Below are 21,737 nucleotides of genomic sequence, written 5' to 3'. Positions count from 1 at the left end.
AAAAAAAAAAAAAAAAAGGAAAAATTGTGCTTGGTTCTTTTTTGCTGTTATCAAGTCATGCAAGGAAACTAATGCTTGTTTAGTTGTGTTAGCTGCCTTATAATATGAAAATTATGTCACAATTTTGGCTGGCTGTGGTGTTAACGCACTAAGATAGGACAAAACATGTATAGTACAAAATAATTCTTATAATCTTCTTCTTGTAAACAGATATTTCATTCAGCTCTTTGTCTCCATCAGAAATGAGCCTAGGACCAAAACCCAACACGAGTCTTGCACTTGGAAATTCTGTCCAGATGTGATTTGTAGACCAGATCTTGAGAGATTTCCTCTGCTAATGCTTATAGAGAAAACAGCAGCTGAGATTTAGACACGCCTTTTTTTTTTTTTTTTTTTGTTCTCTCAGCCTTATCTTGTTTACCTGTCTACTCGTTACTTTATGGAAGGACACTGTACATACATATTGAGAGCCACTGTACCAGAGTCAAATTCCTCGTCTGTCCATCACACCTGGCCAGTAAAGCTGATTCTGACACCGTGTCCCAGATTAATGCATTGTGAGGCGCGGTAGTATTGACAAGAATTAAGAGATGCAGATACCAAGGAGAAATGTGTATTCTTATTTGGGAAAAAGTCTTAAAATTTTTAAGGCTCTGTGGACAATATAGGATGTCATCACCTAATCTAAAAAGAAAAATAAAGCCAGGGGAGAGGCGAACATGGGGAGATGATCCAAAACAAAATGAGTTTCAAACCTAAGCTTGTTTTAACTGTGAGCTAGACATGTTGGATTCCCTGGATTTGACCCCTCTCATATATTTGTGAGTCTGCCCTTTGGCAGCAAATGAATGTCTGTCATGAAAGTGAAGCTCATTAAATAAAATATGGAATCAGAGGAGAGGCCGTAAGACAGCAGTTGGACAATTCTGGATGGGTTAACCCCCAAATGAAACTATCATTAGGTTACTAAGCATATGTCAGTACAGTAACAAACTTCTTAATGATGTACACTTGACTTTTTTACTTGTTAATTCAAGAATTTGGATGGAACAGTACAGAGAACATACATTTTAAGTCATGTCAAATCCTGCCCATTTAATATCATTTTTTGTTTTTGTCCAAAGTTTTCGAGGGACAAAGCCAATTAATTTGAATGACAAAAGTGAAAAATATAATCAAAGGTCCATATTTAAGAACCAGCTGCAACCAAAGTCAGCACACCCTTCATTTGACAGATTCCATTGTTTTATTGCTGAGGACTTTACTCAGGTTTGTTAACTCCCAAAGGGGATAAGAGACAAAAGTCTCAGTTGAAGCTGGGTATGTGCCTCCAATGGAGGCTGCACACACAAAATTGATAGTGTGTGTGACAACTTTGCACAGAACTTTCTGTAAGATGCATGTACTCTGTAGCCTAGTCACCTTCAGTTGCAAAAGCTCTATGTCCTGCTTATACCTTTCTTGCATAAACCTTTGTATTTTTAAACAGGGGGAGCATAAAGAAATCTGCAGACTTACAGTACCTTTACATCACACCGTCCCCTTTCCCCCCCATCTCTGCCTTCAAGTATAATCTATAAAAGAGACTGAAAACATAGCAAAGATGGTGTCAAAGACAAAAATTCCACTAGACTGGAATTCAGTGGAAACAGGTTATACAGAAGTGTGTTGTGCAGTCAGGATGGACTTGTTGATGACCAATTATCCAAATAGTGCAGATGATAGTGTAGTGGGCTCATCTGTATTGTGTTGCTGACAACAATGTTAAAAGAGGGGAGAGAAGGATGCTTGTTGTGGCATCAGTTACCGGGAGCAATTGAGGTCCCAGAAATTGTGGATATAACTTACTGATTAGTGGATATTTATCAGTTCTCAGAGTGTTTATCTTTTAACAAGAGCTGCAGTCGTGTCTCCTGGTCCTTATAACGCCAAGTAATATTAAAACTATTCAGGACATCGTTCTACCGCATCTTGCTTTTGAGTAGCTGCTGTGCTGTCTTTTAATTATTGCAATTGTGTTGTCTTTGGCTAGGTATTGAATGTCCACGCAGTTCCAGAAATATGCCTGGAGGCATGCAGGCAGCTGAACCCTTCAGTGATGAAGCCACGCTGTTCACCAAAGAACTGGTGCTGCAGAGAGAGGTAAGCAATGTTGCATCCAGTTCTTTTTACCATACTGACTCTGAGAGACGAGACAGTCCAAGTAACTTCAAAACAGTGCTGATTTATTCAAAGGATCACAGGTAAAATTAACAATACACGCTCAAGTATCTTGCACCTCCAACATGCACGTAGGCAGCTGAAAGATGAAAGACCCTGAACCACAACAGGCCTATACATTATATCACTTCGGGCTAACCCCACACTACATAGAGAGACGCCAAACCGTGACGTCTCCCAGTGCCAGCTATGCAGCTGGTCATAGCAGTAGTCAAAGCATGAAGAAAAATCAATGTGTGATTGTCTTTTGATTATGTGGTGTGTATCTAAGACATTCTGACACGACCTCTAGTAACATGTCGTGACATTAAACATAATAACATATTATGGCTAAGGCTACAGTTATACACGTCATAATAATAATATTAAACACCCTGTCTGCTGACAGTCATCAACTTTCTATCTAGTTATCCTTGACCATAAACAACCTGCAGCAACTCATGATAATGTTTAAGCATTTAACAGCCTGAGCTAGACATCCTGTCTACTCTAAACATTTCTAATATATCAAGTATCTAACCAATATCTATCTGACTAAAAATACCTAACAGCAATATTGCAGAACATTCCAGTCCTTGTTCATCACTTTCTATTGTTTAATTTCCCACTCCCATTTTGGTAACTCTTGATATACTGCTGCTTTGGCACCTACATCTCTGCATTTTTCTTTCACACCTTCACAGTCCAGGTTTAGTCTGGTTTGAACACAAGATCATTTTGGTTCAGAGAAGAATAATGTCTATTATTCTTTTTAAAGCATGCCTCTTGTTTCTTCTATATGTTGGCTTTGGAAAAAGTGCCCAGATATCTGCATTTTTCCATCAGAGAAATGTACTCCAAAAGCAATTATTAACATTTTCTTTCGTCATTTTATCTGTTTCTGATGTCAGGTAGTTTTCTTCTCTTGTATTAAACATCTGGCTGCTATAAAGTTTTGATAAAAAAAAAAAAAAAGATTTCTAGCAAACAGCCTCCACATTGCAATTATAAAGATAGGGCCACTGACTTGAATAAGCTGATTCATTTGTTATTATAGCATTGCATTTATACCTTGAGTGTTTGTTAAAAAAAAAACTGACAGAAGTGTCCCCAATCAGGTAGACTATCCCCAAAACACACACTCACCCATTCACACGCACACTGTCCTCCCCACTTACTCCCAGTTTATGGAAAGCTCACCTGATAGTGGATTAGTGCTTCTGGGCTTTTACAAAAGTCTATCCACTGTGTGCCTGTTCATTCACATGCTAATGGGTTTTTCTAAGAAGCAGTGAATGGTCCAAAGCCATGATGGAACTAGCTATAATCCTGCCACCACTTATCCAGCACCCAGCCCCGGCCCCCATTTCTATCTCTGTTTTTAAAGGGGTTTTTGTGTAGGGTGGCTGACTCCACTGTCCTTCAGTGTTTAATTGTCATGGAAATGTATCCTTGGTGAGCGTTGGAGGTAGACTGCTGTTAAAGCATGTGTGTGTTTTAGTAAAATATAGGTTGAATCCCAAAAACCTTTACTGGGAAATACTTAATGCAAGAGTTAGTGCTGAAGTGCTGTAGCAAGTACATCATAATGTGAAATTGTATTATTTTTACAGATACATATGCGTATAATTAATCAGCTTTATAAGATTTGGACAGCCTTTTTTTTCCACACTCTCATTAATATGTGCACAGATTAAATTAAGCATTTCTCAGGCACATAACTCCTTCCTTCCATACACACTGTGATACACACACTTTCTCACACATTTTCTCCCTTTCCAGTCATTAGTGGTGTCAGCAAGTTTTTCACAGGTAGGTGGGAGTTTGCAGGCAGGACCGAGCCATATAATGAGATGTGAGCCCAGCGTGGGGGCTGGTTGGCTGGCTGCACGGACCTGCTGTTACGGGGTGATACAAACACAAACACACCTTCAAGGGGACACATTCAAGTAGATAACAGCGCAGTTAAGCATTCAAACATAAGAGGTGTCACTTTTCCAAAGTTGGCAATGATCATCATCCAAAAGAAAGTTACTAGTTGCAAATCCATCTCTAGAAGGCCAAACTGGGTGTCAGATTTCTGGTTTTATTAAGACTTTCACTGAAATAAAATGGCAAAGGAGAGGAAGGAAAAAAACAAAACAAACAAAAAAAAAAAACAAGTGACAGCTCTGAAACACAAACACATATGGGGAAGAGTCAAAAGTAGTGCAATGTTATATAATGCTGACAGTGAAACAGGATACACTTGACATGAGAGAAAGCCAGGGTGAGGATGTGAGAGAGAGAGAGAGAGAGAGCAGGAGCTCTAACGAGAGATGAGATGGCAGCAGCAGAATTAAAGAAATGATGTATGATGGAAAGGAGAAACTGGTCTGTGCCCCTGATCCATCCTTCTCCACTTTTCCTGCCCCTGTAGAGCACAGCGAGTATAACTGAAACAGGTTATTAAGGTGTGTCACACTCCATCATGAATATGGATCATTTGATTTCATTAGCATAAGAATCTACTGTTGATTCCTCCCTGAATAGCATCTGATTGTGGGAGCTTTTTAAGAAGTTCAGAAGATGGCATCACGTGAAAAACATTTGATTTGGGGCTTTGTGGCATATTTATTTGCATTCATAAAATATTTTTCTCACTTATGCTTCTCAAAACCCATTTTGACTTTCCTAGGGTTTGTTGATGTGATGACATGTTGACTCAATGGTCCGTATGCTTTTTCCACTCCATCTCTGTCTTTCACCGCTCTATAATTAGCTGTTCCCTTTTTCTTCTCTTGTTTGTGTGTGGGAATGAGCACACTTTTCTATTTTCTTGCTTCTGTGTCACCATTTTGGTGTTTCGCTAATGGCCTTTTTTCTTTGCGCTTTCCCTTTTTCCACTGATTGGTCCCTCACTCTTACCTCCCTCTTCTTCTTTGGTGTCAGATATAAATCTTGTACAGACATTTGCTGTTACCTCTCTCCCTCCTCACCTGCCATTCTCCGTTTCGCTCTGTAAACTGCCACGCAGCCGTGTCTTAATTTCTCCTGATGCAGACACGCATAATTAATGTGGCATCCAGTGAGAAGAGAGGCCCTATTTATAACCCCCCTCGCCGGCCCTCAGTCTCTCGGTCTCTCTTGTGATTCTCTGCTGCTTTTAAAGATTTCTTTGACTTTCAGTCTGCACGGCCTTCCTTCCTCCCTTCCTTTCTTTCTTTTTGCTGGTCTCTCCCTTTCTCCTCTTCCTCTGTAGTGTTAATCTCTGACAGACACTGCTCCTGTTCCCAGCATGGAACCAAAACAGCAGCACAGAATTCTGAAGAAAAAAAGAAAACACATCGGTAAACACCACTCCCCAGACTTTTCCGTCTTTCTTTTTGATGTCTTCCATTTAATTTTCTTTCACCCCCCACCTCCCATTGACAAAAGCATTCATTCACTGTCTCATACGCTGACACTTCTCTGTTGAATTTCTTTGTGCTTTTGGGTGGCAACTTCAAAAGCTCAGCCTAAGCAGGAGGGGAACAGTTTTGCTGCATTGATGTGTTTATCTTGGATGAGTCAGCTTGACATGGGACATAATTAGTGGTGTAGTGTTGCCTCGTAAAAGTCAGTGAAACAATATTTAAACTATTCCCAGTGCCTCATTAAAATATTGTACGTTTAATAAGCATCATTCCAAACTGAGATGAATGCAATGTGAAACGTGACACCTGTGATGACGGTGTGATACCGGTGTCAAAGTGAGGTGCATCACACACCAGTTTGAATTTTTATTTTTTTAAAGATCTGTTTTTGTTGAACGGTTTGTGTGATGGATTTGTCTTATGTCATTTCTGGTTCTCTGGAGACTTAAACTATTAGTTTTAACTTCACTATAATAAAGGGGGTAGGGTACCACATGCCTACAAGGAACACACACCATGATGAGAAAGAACTTCAACAGATGCCGATGAACAGTTCATTCCACATAGGTTTATTTGCAACTAATGCAAGGTCACAGATAAACCTAGTTGTCTATGTAACAGGTGAAGACAAAGGCAGATGCAGGCATTATATACCTTTTTTGAACATGATGAGGTAAGCTATCCTGTCTGGACAGTTTGGACATATGGTCACTGTCTCTGAACACACTTATCCTTCCATCCTGCTTAAACGTAATCTTACAGACATCTCGGACCTTTAGTCATACAATCATGAACTCAGGTAACATTTTAATAACAGCTGGCCATGATGACCTGATTAAGTAAACATCGGTTTCCTGTGGGACTGCAGCTGGATGTGAGTGAGATGCAAGCCCTGGAACATTTAGAACTTTTTATGCTGACATGAACATTAACATCAACTCCTACAGTCCTGCCTGTATTCTTAGTCATAACCAGAGCAGGTAGACTAAGCACATATACAACACACTGACCAGGGATAAACATACATGATATGATACACGCTAAGTAGAACATAACTGACAACATGATGGCAGAGATAACAGAGATCTAATTTGACACGAAAATAACGGAGCACCGTTCCTCGCTGGAGTCAAGTAAAAAAAAAAAAAGCATTTACACAGTTTACCATGACATTTTCTTTGACCTCATTTGTATATGGTTTCATGTTTTGTAAGTACAGTTGCCAAATCCATCTACTTGTGGCTTTTTATCTTAGATTAAGTGGTTTGGACTAATCAGATCTGAAACTTTTTTCATTTTCTGTTAATCAGCACAGGAAAGACCCCTGATTGGAACCACTGTTGTGTATTGTTCCACTTGTATAACTAACCCTCAGGCAGTGGTGGAAGCAAGAATAAGAAAAGAGGGGGAAGTTGAGATCGAGTGTTTGAGCAGGTACAAGAGGAGGCTAAGTGGACAGTAATATGCGGTGTACTGTTCCACCTACGTATACTGTCAGTCCTGTTGAACTTATTCAGTCTGAGTAGTCTCTCATCTACTGTACTTCCTTGACTGCCCACTCACTAACAGTTTTTTTTTTTTTAACAAGGTGGGAGCACCCACGACTGAGTGACTACCTAGTGGTTTGCTGGACTGTTGTTTATCTTATCTTTTTAAATATTTTATAACCACTTCTTTCACTTAAAATTCAGATGTAGTTGAAAAGAAATTAGATTTTGGCAATTAATAATCATAATCAAAATGTGCACTAGTTAGGCACCAAGGATAAAACCCAAATAAAATGGGATGTGCACATATACACACAGGCACTTACCTCGGTCTTTGTGCAGAGTGACAGTTCTTGTTGAGTGTCCTGTTGCATACACGTTGCTCCTTTACACATGGTGTCCTAAACTTGGCCCAGCTGTGCATAAAATGGGTCCCCTGTGCCCACCTACCCCGCCTTGTGACCAGAACATTACGTGCACCAGGTTGCCATGGGTTGGGGATGGTACAGGCTGTCATCAGACCTGCAGGAGGTTGTGCTGTGGAGCGTTGAGTCACTGTGCCAGTGTGGCATCACAGATGCCTCTCTAATGCCTGCCTCTGCAGATCTTCAAGCTCTCTGCTTTAATAACTGTTCTTGGTGAGCATTTTAATTAAATGCTAATAAATCCCAGCACTTGTGCTTTGTGTTCTCTGCAGACGTGTGGAAATTCTTACTGTACCACTGCCGCAAGTGTAAAAAGGCACATTGTGGCAACTGGATAATTGAAGTGTTACCTAGCTGTCTGTCTGTTGTTCAATGTTTGTACACATCTGTGGCCAGTGCACCTCGGATCAATTCATTGAGCATCCTTCACACACACACACACACACACACACCCAGGCACGCAGAATGCACCCCTCATGCATTTGAGCCTCTTTTTATGTGTCTTATTTTGCTTTTGAGGGCCGCAGGATAACATTGGATTTCTCCACAGCTTCCGTGCTCTCACATTGATTTCCAATCATGCTTGAATTATTTTGGCATGAGGCCGATTACACAGGTACTGCGTTTCACACTCTTTGACAGTGGCTTTTCCTCTCCCACCCAGCCCTCCCTGTCCCGCTCTCCCTTAGTCTCACCCGCACACTTGACTCGCATTCTGCTGTTTATATTGTCCTGTTTTTCCAACATGCATTTGTACATACTTTTTGCATTTATTTTTGACTTGTTTTTCTTTGTCATATTTTTGCATTCACTGTGTGTGTGTGTGTGTGTGTGTGTGTGCGCGCGTGTGAGAGAGTGACTGAGGGAGAGAATAAATATACATAATGAATAATGCATAGTGTGGTTTCCTGGTCGGAAAGACAGACGGTGGGGATGGTGAACTGCCCCTTGGGTCCTTTTTTCCCACCACATACTCTAGTTAAACAAACCACGAGTGCAGAAGGCAGCTCCTTATCCAGTTTACTCATGCTTTAAAGCCACAGACGAGATTTGTCCCATGAAAATACATGCTCGCTGGGATACCTGAGCGGAGCTCAAAGGATACAACAAAATTGTATTGTCATACACCTTTTGCTAGACAAGCCCATTATCCATCTATCTTTGTTTTGCTTCCCTGATTCTGGCCATGATGCAACTGAGCAGTAGTTGTTTCTGCGTGGATGGTGCGTACGTACCACTTGGTAAAATAGAACAGTAGAGGAAAGAAAACTGGCAAACCATTTTAGTTTAAGTTAATCTCTATTTAAATAATAATGTATGGTTGCAGTTTCTATTTGATATTGACCATAAATGTTGATGATCAAAATAGTCTGTCTGCATTACTTTTGACTAATTAGTGTCACAGGTGTCGGAGGTAGAGTTCAGCTTTTGGTTTGCAGCAGTTTGCAAGTAAAGTACTGATCAGCCTGTCAGCGTGTATCAGTGTCACGGTCGGGGTAGCTTTGTTCTTTGAACATCGCGAATCGTAGCCTGAAGGTGAACAGAATGACCCACATCAAAACATTCACACCCTTGCGGTGACAGAGAGATGGATGGGCTTGACTAGAAGAGAGGAAGAGAAAGACCTGTGCGCTGGTTTATCACTCCAGCTCATTTACGAGGACGACCTTGTGCTTAACGTGTCTGTAACGGAATTGCAACTTCACCGTCCACCCTGATAAGCATACCCTGCAAACAGTGCAAAGACAGAGGCACACACTGTGCTTAGGGACCAGCTGAATCCTCTTAGCCCTTTCCTCTACATGAAGGGCACTGCAGTACTCTTCCACATCAGTGAGGGCAACAGTATAATGCTGTAATGCATTTGCACTGTACTGTCTCGCAGTATAATGCTCACTGAAATCGTCTCGTTTTTAATTATCTTTTGTTCCGCTTCCATTTCTTCAAAGTGCATTCCACTTACTTCCACGTTTGTCTACATTTTAGCTGATGTTCTGCCACATTGTAAGGCTTATACTTCCTGAGAATGAGAATGAAATGGATGTGAGGCATCAGCGTGCTCTTGCTCCTAGACAAACATATTTTTTATATTATTATTGAACTTGGGGCCAGAAGACTGAATTTGTTTCATAAATGATTGAAGCAGCAGGAAAAGGAGTAAAGCGTTTTATTGGCTCATTCGTGTCTTTGTTTGCCTTTCACTTGGCTATGCTCTAGTTTCGCTTTTTAAAAAAGAAAATAACCAAACTACATATTGAATTTTAGTCTGAGAATATTAGAGGCAACCATCCAGGTAGCCAGTGGCTGTGTCAACAGACACATCATTATCTGTCTTTTTTGGTTGCTGTTCTTCTTTGTTCTTAGGGACTTGCATTTCTGCATCTCTACTTCTCTGTTGTGCTAATAAAGAACAGTTTTGTCTGATGTTCATTTCAGTATATGACTCCCAGCGGTCAGCACAGTCTAGCCTGACAAAGAATTACTGGCAAATTCAGAGTGTGGGGTTACAGTGGAGTGTTGGCTACATTATTGAAGGAGGCCCATCCAATGTAGCACACGTAATAGCTCAATAGTTGGACCAATTTTAGTTCTGTATGTTTTTGTGCATCATTAACAAGGGGGTTGGTTACATTAGCGCCCCTCTTCAGACATAAGATGCAAAGTTTATTCTTGGAGATTCTCAGAGCAAGTCGGAAAGTGTCTCAGCTTTGACCGGAGGTTTCATTCTCTGTGTGTCGTCCTCCTTCGGTCAGTTGATTCTCTGTCATCTCTTGTTCTGCCCCATGAGGCAGCTTCATTTTTATTGCTTATTTCTTAATTTGCTGTTATTGTTGTCTTGTCTCCCATTCTTCTCACTTGACTGGCATTTTATGTTCCTCACTAAATTCATCTCAGTAATTGCGCACACACACACACACACACTTCTCCTTTTTGTGTTGCGGTGTTACCCTGCATGGAGCCCTCTTTGTGATTTTATGTGCACGAGTTACTTTCACTAACCTCTTTTTTTGTCTGCCCCTTTTGGGCCTGACCCACAAGGAAAACACTCTTAGACACAGTTGCATGCACGCTCTCAACACACACACACACACACACACACACACACTCAAATCCCACTGCAGCACTGCTTTCTGAGCTGCTAGCTACTAGGTGTTTCTCTTAACACACACCGTTTGACTCAGTAACAAAATGGTGTGTGATTGTCTTTTTTTCATCACCAAGAGATAACTTCTGTCCTACACTGATAGATTTTAAGCCATTTATGTATAAAAACATAGTTAAAAGAAAGGTTATTTACATTTAATGCTAGAAAGATGGTAGAATTTTAATGTCTTTGCTAAATTCTCACCAGTGCAGTTTGACTTAGATAGTGCCCAGTACTAGAAACCCTACAAAGTCTCTGCCTTATGCTGGTTGAATCTCTGATGAACCCTTCTGAGGTAATGGCTCCAGGCCTCTGTTCTTCAGTGATTCTTAGATTGATCCTATTCTGTTCATAAGTGTGACACAGCAAAGTATTGACACCACATCAAATACATAGGAAGGCTGAGTCTCCACAATGTGAGTGTGTTAACAGGTTTTTGTCTCCACAGTGTAAGTAATACCAAGGAGACACACAAACACATGTTAAACTCAGCTGTCATGAAAAAGAGAACCGGTTAGTCTGCTCTCCTTTACTCCCTGTCTCTTCTCTTTTTCAAGGATGGCAGAATTTACATATGGTTGATACAGACCAGCATACACAGACTGTTTTTACTTCTTTCCTCTCCCTTCCCCTTATCTTTTGTGTGTGTGTGTGCTTGTGTGTTTCCATGTTTCATGTCAGTCCTCATTTACTGAATTGTCCACATCTGGCCCCAGCTGCATTAAGGGCACATCTACCTAAACCTCCCATCTCCTTTTGTCTTGTCCTTTTTTATTCTCTCACTGTCACATCTGCTTTCACAAGCCTCTCTTTTGTCTGGATGTGTGTGTGTGTGTGTATCTGGTATGAGAAGAAATATTACCTAAATGATCTAAATAAATAAGCCCCAAATAAAGGCCAAAAAATAGACATTTGAAGTGGTAATCCTTCACCAGCTCACCTCAACACCTCATGCTTGCACCCTTATCCCCATGTCAGCATCTCTTTCCATCTACCTCTTCTCTCATTCTGTTTATATCCTTTACCAACAAGCAAGAGGCTATCTCAGTGGCTGTGTCAGCGATCAGCATCTCTCTTCCCCTCTCTCCCTTTTTTTTCTGTTTTCCCAGAGGAGAGTCAGGGGCATAAAGGGAAGAAAAACCGAGGCAAAATCTTTTCAGAAAACCAACGGGGGTTGGGCTCAGTTTTAAATTCAGACAGATAAAGCTAATGGTAGAAGTGGGCGACAGGCAGGGAGCTGTGTGCACAAGCATAGCTTCAGTTAAGGCCAGCTATAGAAATGTTGTTTCTTTAAACCCCTTTGCTTTCTCAATCTCTCTCTGAATGTACAGGGGTGTATGCAGATCCAAGAAAGGCTGGTTGAGGCACTGCAGCTTCTTAAAATGCCTTCACTGCCAGCTGCATGTCTTGTGAAGTGGCAGTGTTTGCTTCTATACAACTTGTGCCTACTTATAATCGTCTGAAACGTGATGAGGCCTACGGTAATTTTTATTATTTTTGATGTCTGTACTTTATGAACATATAGACAAAACACAGTCTGTAATGTGATTGCTAGTGTGATTGCTTGGACCATACTCTGAGCTAACTGGACTTACTGGGACTAACTGTACTGGATAGTAAAATTTGAACACTTCTCTGTTGTGGCTAGGATAAAACATTGTAGTTCACGTTCAGCAACCACAAGTGTAGTTTTAAAGCCTGTCTTCTATTGCTAAGGCTCAAGGAAGCTGCAGCTGTCCGGGAGCTGCTGTTGTTGGTGCTCATGCCTCTGGTGTTTCATTACTGTAGCTGACTTTTAGCACTGTAGTCTGACACGCCCACAGAGAAACGCTTGCTTCCACATACATTTTGTAGTGTTGCTTCATATTGTTCGTCTGTCACCTCGTTGCACACTTTTGCCACTTTTGGCTGAGAATTGATACTCAAACGCGCATGTACGCCACCCCACACACACATACGATCACTTGCAAAGTTATTCTCTCCTGGAACAATGCTAATAGATGCATGTACTGCTGTGAGCAAACAGTTTGTGCCTCTGCTGCCAGCAGAGTGGGAGGGTAAATGCTTGCCAAGTCTGTGCTACCCTGAGCCTCTTCTCTTCTCGCCTCTCCTTGCCACACTTGATCCACCTTTCTTTGTCTCCTCCTCCTATGCTTCTTATTAAACTCCCATTTGAGTAGTAACTCTATAGGCCTTATGGTTCCCTTGTCCCTGATATTTACGCTCCGAGTACATCCCTAAATGTGTTCTACAAGTCATTTTACTGCAGTAAATATAAGTGATGGACAAACACAAGTTCCCATGCACATACAGGTCTTTGGTTGTGTTTAATGAGCTGGAGAGAGGGACAAGCTAGTGGTCAGGGAAGAAGTGTAACAGAGCTGGCTGTCTAATTATTGGCTCCCCTGCAGGGCGGGCACTTTTATATCAGCCAGCCTGACGAGGTCACATGCAGCTTGAGGCCAAACAGTGCCTCTGATTGTAGAAAAGCCACTGGTTCTGAAATGCTTTACATAGCCCTGCTCATTGAATCTGCAGACCTCATAAGTCAGTTTTCAGACTCATGGTGATCTAAGATCTGTCCTGACTTTGAAGGTTCACTTCATTTTAGTTGTTTTTAGAGAATTAAATTGGTCCAGCTCCTAGTGCTGCAGAGCCTTAAGCCTTTCCTTATTGTATGGGTTTGCCAGGTGTGAGCATTCCAACTTTCATTCCAACAATTTTCATTAGCTATGTCTTTCATATTTCTATTTTCCTCTGCTTCTACCGTCTTAGCTTTTAGCTTATCTTAGTGTAGTTCTAAACAGTCTCATAAACTAAAATGTTTTGCTTTGTCATAATTGACAATATGCAGTTACTGGATTTCAATCTTCTTTGCTGTCTGTTTTCTGGGATGGCATATGCTTTGATCAGGTTTTGTGCGGAGGCGGCATAGTTAGACTGGTTCAGGTGCACGAGCAACTCCTACACAAGCCCTTTTACATAGACAACATGCAGTCACATGTGTACTTCAGGTGTTGTTACAGAGGGCTGAATAACATTTCAAGTCATGACCAAAAACAACTAAACATTGGATAGTAACTTGACAACAATAACTGCTATATGTATGCAAATGAACATGTTCTGTTTCTTTTAAATGTGCAATAGAAAGTCAAGTAACCCCACACAAAAATACACAGACTGCTTGAGACTTGTAAGCTTATTTTCTTGCCCTTTCTGTTTTCATTATATTGGAGTTGCATGTATATTTTATTCCACATAGATTCAGTCATGAAACAGTCTAACTATTTCAAAATGCCCCCTGCAAACAAAAAAAAAAACACCAGTGGGAGCAAAAAGACTTCACTACCTACAGTGAGGCTCAACTGGTATTGATTTGTTTTGATCTTTAAAGATTTCTGCTGACCCAAATGCACACACACAGCAGTTTGCTGCAGCAGCTGAATAATTTTGCCACCACATGAAAACTGTTTCAACTTGTGGGTGCCTTTCTGAGCTTGCCCGAGCTTTCATCTTGACGTTGTTTTCGTGTGCCATTCTGTGCTTAGCAATGGGCCTTTTCTCAGCAAGTCTTTGACATAAGCTTGTGATCCTGAAGTCCACGTCAGTGTATATTCATGACCCTTCCATTCTATAGAACAGATTCTGAGCTCTTGTTAAAGTGTCAGATATGAACTTCTTATTTTTTACAATCACCTTTTCAGTTTAGCTTTTTCTTGCCTGTCTATTGCTCTTTGTCGCTCATCTTTGCCCTTTCTCTCTCATTTCACTCTCCTTTTCTTGCCCACGACTTTGTCTGCATGTCTTTTTTTTCCCATCTAGTACTATAGAGTCCTCGGCCATGGTAAATCAGGCTGCCAGAGATAGTGTTACAGTCACAATGTACCTTGGCTAATTTTCTCACTCTTGTCTGTTTTTCCTACTGACATTTGTATTTAATGTCTTGAGCAATGTAGGGGGCCATTTTGTAACCCCGCTCCCACCCCTTCAAAATGTCTACGGCAAGACGCATGTCATCCTAGAAAGATGAAATCCCTAAACACTTTCAGTAACCACCAAACTTGCCCTGCTTGTTTCACAGGCCATCTGTCTTCAGGTTTTTAGAAATGCTTCCTTTTCTCATTCCTTTGCTCAGTCTGTACGTTCAGCATAAAAACAGAGCTTTTCCATCAGCACACTGTGTATGGGATTCTGTATTTACATGGGAACATGCAGCCACTGCTATGGAAACTACAGAAATGGGCTGCAGAATCACATTTTGACATGTTTAGTAGTGGAGTCTGTACAGGAGAACGTCAGTGTAAATATCTGAATAGCTGCGGAAATTACAGGAAATGAGGGAGATTTCACACCCCAGTCACTTCAATCAGCTGCATGTACAGCACTGCACATACTACGCTTCTGTGGCTTCATGAGTAGCAAAGAAATTTGAAACAGTAATGCTGATGTTCCACTTCTAGCTCTAATAAGATGTCTTTTTTAAATATTTATAATTGTGCACAACAAAACCTGGCATCACCTGGAATCTGGGAACCTCTGCTTCTTTTAGTCATAAATGTAGGGAACGACATGCTAGCACAGTCTAGGTTGAAAATTTGACATGTTTGACAATTTGACAATGTGACATATTTACCGTGTGGCTATAGATAGATTTATTTTGTCATGTTAGTATGTTTATGTATGTCTGTGTTTGCCAGTGAATGAGGGCTGATCCTGAACACAGTGTCTATGGTGATGCTGCTGCCTGTGATCATGTTTTCTGTCCTGGCCAATAAGAAAAAAAAACTGTGAAATTAAATAATGGTCAATTGCGTCATTGTTTTCTTGGGGTCCCTGATGGGCTAGTGGCTAGGATTCAGCGTGCTCGCTGCTGCAGCCCAGGTTCGATTCAGGGTTGCGTCAGGAAGGGCATCCGGCATAAAACACGTGCCAAATTTCAACTTGTGAATCACACTGATCATTCACTGTGGTGACCCTTAACGGGAACAGCCAAAAGTGACAGAGGCTTCATTGTGTTCTTAGTGTGGATACTTTTGTGTGCTTTTCTGTATTTGTGTATACACGCGCACACACACACACACACACACACCACCTCCTCACATGTCGCTGCTGTCTCCCTGTTTGCTACTCTCAGTGGACATGATACCACTCATACAGTCTCAACCACTGGACAGGATCCTAAACCCAAGGCTTCATCGTCACAGATGTAGAGAACACAGCAATGTATTTCACCCACCAAAAGGGCAATAAACTGTTGCACAGGTAGTAACACACTTGAGTGGCCCTCCACATGGCAAAAATGGCTTACGCAACCCACCTCAGTCTTAATTTTAGCTGCAACATCTGTGTGATTTTGACCACAGTAAATATTCAGTAAAATCTGCTGGCATGTACCTATTCAACACTGCAGGCTGAGCAGCACTGGGATCACTGCCAAGACTATACTGTGATGAAAATTTTTCTTCTGCCTCTGTTGACCTCAGTAACAACAAATCCTACCACCATCTGGTCACTGAATATGGCTATTTGCATCTGTTTTTACATGGTCAAAGTCAGATGTACCAATAGACATCAGCTTGTCTATGTTGGCACCTCCAGTCCACCAGCAGATTTCTCTCTTTAACCTTTTTATTATGTTTCTTGATAATTAAAAGTTAAGTTGCAGGGTGAATAGTATTCCCCTCCTTGTAAACTAACTCAATTTCTCTTTTTATCAGAATAGGCAAGGTCTGCTTATCTGCATAGATGCTGTGCTGTCACTGTCACCACCTTTGACTTTGTACCCCATCCAGTTTCTCTGTTTGACATTAGGAGCAAACAGCTTTCTAGCCTTGACTCATGTTGACTCACAAGGCAGAATGCTTCCAGGCCTGCTTAGAATAGCATCCTGTCTGCTCCCTGACTAGGGCTCACAGAAAAATCATAGCATGTGCACTGTGTAGCACACAAGGGATGTGGCTCTTAGGCAGTTTCTATGATCAACTAATCAATAAAAATCTAAAAAATAAAAATGCATGAAAACGCAATTAAAGCAAATGACATGGGCCCAGGTAATTGGTTGTTGGACTCATTTGCTGCCAATAAAAATGACTACTCTGCTCTACATTGATAAGCAACAAATAATGAATTTGTTTCAACATTAAATGTTATATTTATTCACATATAGAAATTAAAACATATATGTGTGTATGTTTTTAAAAAAAATTTCAGATAAAACTCTATGTAAGGCACAAATCTGTTTCTGTTCATGGAAAGGAATGTATCCTGCTGCAAATGCATCTATCAAGCATAAAAAGTTCGTAAGCTTAGATGCACCTTTTTATCCTTTCTATTTCTGTCATATTGAAAACTGAAGACATTCCTGGTTAATATCACTGGAATGTTAAGTAATTAGAAACTTTTTCCATTTAATACACTACGATTTGTATTTTAGTCTAAGCCCAAGAAGAATGTAGCCAAAATGTTTGAGTCATTAAACTATAATAATGGTCTATATTTAAGTACCAGCTCCAGCCTTTTTCATGTACTGGGTATTTTTTTTAGCAGTGGTCACAAACGTACTTCCTGTTTTGCATTGAGGTTGTACTGTATTTTGGGTCATGTCATGTATCAGACAGTGATTAGAACGTAATGTAAATTATGACCAAAGTAGAAAACATTTTGAAAGTGAACATTTCACATTACTGTACTCACATTATTGAGTGTGGGGCTTTGGTTCATAAATGGCTGGTGCAATTGCAATTTAATGGATTAACGTTTTATTACAGTCATCTCCTGTGCCTCAGTGCATAGTAATTTAGAAAGAGAAGAAAAATCTAATTAAGAGATTGCATCAAAATAATACAACTTCAAAATGTCCTATGAAACCGTTTAGGTTGAATGAGCTCCTTTCTGAAGTCCAATGGTAGAGGAAGTGCATATTTTGTTTTTGCTGCTGGTTTAAAGGCTTTGAACTATTAAGTTTGGCGTCCTCTTGATCACACTGAAAACGCGCACGTATGCCCATGGCTGCATTGTGGCACTTGCCATCTCTGCAGTTCCATTTGCACTGACCTCGTGATCCTTCTGTCCTCTCTGCCTTCATATTTACTGGTCTGCCTTCCTCAAGTACCCCACTGGTCCAGTCCATTACTGGTATAAGCATTTTTTTATTTGCTACACTCTATGGCAACATCACACTGTATCCTCCCCCACCACCACACTCCAAGTGGCGCACTCTACGGCATTAACCAGTCATGCTGGAGCCTTGATGGCCAAGCTATATCCCTCATTCCATCTGTAGCTGGCACTCTTGCATCACATTTGCTCTGCTTACTCCTTCCTCAAGTGCCTTTGCTCTATCCTCCTCTGCCTATTGCTGCTGTGCTTTCCACTCTTTTAGTGGCTTTACCCTTTTCCTCTCAAATTCATTTTATTCAAATCAATTATTTCCTCTTTTTGTGTGTTTTTGCTTTTCTGTACTTGCTTATCTTTTCCCTGTGGCGTCATTCTCCCTTAATTCCCTCCTGCTTCTTCGCCTCTCACTTCTTGTTTTCATATCTTCCTTTTAGTCTCCCAGAAACACTTCTATCATCAGCCGCCGTATCCAGCTCAGCTACATTTTTCGCATTATATCTTATTATTTCTATTTCTGTCTGCTCTTTTCTACTTAGATCTGCTGTCTTTTCTAGCCCCCATTTTTGTTTTGACCAAACTTCTCACTTTTGCTTGCTCACTAATAACTTCTTTCCAGCAATTTATCATGTTTTCCATTCCACTTGTATTTTCTTTCCTACATCCCAATTTTGTACCTCTCTATCTTCTTTCTGCTCTTACTTTCTTACTCTCCCATCCTATTCTTTCCCTCCCTCTCTAGGCTCTGCAAGCTGTGGGCAGCTACATCTTGCCTTGCTTCCTCTTTCAAATGACTTCATGATTGCTAATGACCCAGAGGAGGAAGGTATAGAGGCAAGGAGTGTTTCCCATGGAGACCCTTCAGTGGCTGGCTAGCTGATTGATGACCCTGTAGTCATGTTGACTGATTCATACAACAGAGCTTTTTATAGCACAGTGCAGCACACCTCATAGCGCAACATACTTTGATACTGAACAGTGTAGTGTGGCATACAATAAGCTCCATCCTGAGATATCATACAGTACAGCCAAGCTTACGACTGAATGCCATAACACAGCTTAATGCTTAATACAGTGCTTACATGTGTTCATACTTCTCACAGTCGAGCTAACCCATTTACACTGTTCATTTAGAAACAACATACTTTTTTGAACATTCCTCTTGAATGCTTTTTAGAGGCAATCAGGAAACTGTTGTCTGGCTTTGCATTTCTGTTATCAAAACAATTATGAGTAAACAACAGGAGTGGGAGACAAAGGCAGGTTGCCTGAGGTATGAGTCAGAGTACTAACAAATGGTCAGTATAGTATGAATTGGTCATGTTAAATGTGAAGTTTAGATGAATCATCCTGCTCTCTCACTTTTTCTTTCCCCTCTCCTGCAGCGTGGCGCTCTTATTATTTCAGTCCACCTTGTTTGATGCAGCTCAGCACGCAACAGAAAACATAGTTTGCACTACAGACGCATACTGTTCATGGACAAATACAGACGTGGATGTCTCATCTATCGCATGCCATTTTTGCACTTGCAGAAAATGCTAAATATTTGAAATGTAGGCTGACCCATCAGTGGACATTGTAAGGATGGGTATGGGGTTGCAAGAGCTGCAACTGATTTTGATCATGTCTGATTTTTGTTTAAGGGACCAGTTGTCACAGCCCTGGGTACACCTCTGTAGTTAATTTTTTTACCATAAGTTGCCAACAGTTGATAGAGTATAGTATAATTCTTTTTGGGATAATGACAAAACTGATGCATTTGTGAGGACACATGTGCCACGTGCGCTGTTTTTGTAGCCTCCATAAAATACTGCATGTTCCCATGTAAATCCAGAGTCCATGAAAGACTAGGCACATGTACCCATGCCTGTATCTGAGCTTAAAGGTATGGTCTTACTGTATTGCTGTCTGTAGGTAGATTAAACTTGACTTTCTCCTAATCTGTCTGTAAGGCCTTTACTACCTTTTAATGCCAGATGTCTATGGACCCTAAAATTGCACACGGATTCCAGTCTGCTGCCTCTAAATATGTTTTTCAGGGAGAAACATTTTATGGTTTCTTTATTTCTATAGTTAAATAATGTTTCCTGTTGATATATTTTTGTGCCTCTGCCCATTTTTTCAGTGCCAATTTTATTCATCTCAGCCTTGTAGTGTAACACAGTGGACATTTAAATTATACATTTAGAGCAAATGCTGTCTCTGTCTCTGCAACATTTGACATGTTTCCAAACGAAATTTTCTTTAAAATAGCAAAATGTAAAAAACAAACACTTATTGCACAATATGCTCCCTCTCCGTCTTCAGCTGTCTTTTTTTAGCCTCCATCTCATACACTATCTCACTTTCTCCTTCTTTCTATCACTTCATAATTTGTCAAAGCTGAACTGTCACCCTCACAAACACGCATCATTTTCCTCTTCTGACAGCATCTCAGGTTAAGTACATCACAAGCTCTCAGCTAACTGCTGCACTTATGTTGTGATGGGCCATGTCAACTTCTCTGTCCGTTTAGTTCAAACACTCTCCCCTGTTTAATTCCTCTGCCTTAAATGTTGAAATGCTACAATGTTAGTGAGACAAATCCTGATTGCAGGTGCTCCTCCTACCCAGCTCTTCATTTACCATAGTTCATACTGGTTATTTAAACTGGCGTTGTCAACTGCTCTACAAGACTAAAGCTTAAAAATGTTCTTGTGTTCTTCGCTGATATGTGCTACCATAGTGAGGTATACCAGGGTATAATAAACCAGTTTGTTTGACACATTGCCTGCCATTAAGTAAGAGAGTTGCGTTAGAAAGAATGGCAACAGCACTCCGTGTTCTTCAGTTCCACATGCCGTCATTTTCAAAAACAAAGTGGCTCACCTGTCCGATACACACCTACTAACCACAGTGTATTTTGTATGTCATATTTCTCTGTTAAGGAGGGAACTGTGAGGCTATATGATTGAGAGGAGTGATACTGTCGAAGATGAAAAATGCACAGTTAACAGCAAGACCCAAATGAATTTGTCACCATAAAAAGCCCCCATAGTGATTGATGAAGGCACAACAGCTGGCAATGCAGTGACAAATGAAATGAGGATTTCTTTTTTTTTTTTTTTTTTGGCTAAGTGCAAGACATCCTTAATTCCCAAACAGTATATCACCTTAATTCATCACCATTTTCACTCATTAGATACATGCTAAATAATACCAGTTTGTAATGGTGAATCTGAGCTAGGTAACACATTCAGAATGCATCACTGAAAAGCATTATATAATAACCATTTGAACTGAAAAATTTGATGTTAGGATAGTAGTGCTGTACTTGTCAATTGACACATCATTACAGCTTTTAAAAATCTTAAACCTAGATGCTTTTAATCAGTCATACATTTGATGACACACCATTCCATGTGGCTTAAATAAAAACGGTTCTTTCTTGTGAATAATAAAATGCGATGTTAAGGAGTTTAAAGAAAAGCACCATCCACTTCTGCACTGTGAATTCATTCAGCACTTGTATGGTTAAAGTATAGCTGCAGCGTCTTACTGCAGTGTCTAAAGCATTTGGCTGATCGTTACTGTATACACCAGGAGAGGAGAAGGGGGAAAAAACATCTCTCTCTAATACTTTTCTTTTTTCTTCCAAAAATCCTTTTTATTGCATTTATAACATTTGGCACAGTACAAATTCTTGGTGCTTTTACAAGATAAACCTCTAAAGATCGACAGTGACCTTTTTATGGTTTTTATTAAAGAAAGTCTCTTCTATATAAATATTTTTTCTCATCACTGCATTCTCTGTAGCGTGGTGTAAAAATCACACAGAATGCCCCTTTTTTCAAACAAGACTACCCTCATTTGTCAAAGTCAAGACAGCATCTTAAACAACTCAGTTTTAAATAGAAGTTACAAGTTAGAAAATAGTTTCAATTTCTTTTTAATATATGTTTCTCTATCACCAGCCCATGGTATTTTCAATTTG

At 40.4% G+C, this 21,737-nt stretch overlaps 1 protein-coding gene across 3 annotated transcripts in view; it reads left to right on the top strand.

Moving 5' to 3' along the window:
• snd1 (staphylococcal nuclease and tudor domain containing 1) overlaps positions 1-21,737 on the top strand; it is a 202,697-nt gene that overhangs the window by 65,232 nt on the left and 115,728 nt on the right. For 2 of the 3 annotated variants that reach the window (XM_020599455.1, XM_020599456.1), the window contains exon 16: positions 2,033-2,142. In XM_020599455.1, coding sequence (XP_020455111.1) covers positions 2,033-2,142 — 110 coding nt within the window. Of the gene's footprint in view, positions 1-2,032; positions 2,143-6,999; positions 7,072-21,737 lie in introns of those variants that run through there. The other variant, XM_020599457.1, reaches the window with a different exon arrangement.

This window comes from Monopterus albus, unplaced genomic scaffold (assembly GCF_001952655.1).
Source record: "Monopterus albus unplaced genomic scaffold, M_albus_1.0 scaffold41.1, whole genome shotgun sequence".
Classification (NCBI taxonomy): Eukaryota; Metazoa; Chordata; class Actinopteri; order Synbranchiformes; family Synbranchidae; genus Monopterus; species Monopterus albus.
Note: the sequence above shows the minus strand (reverse complement) of the source record. Positions and strands in the feature narration are given on the sequence as shown.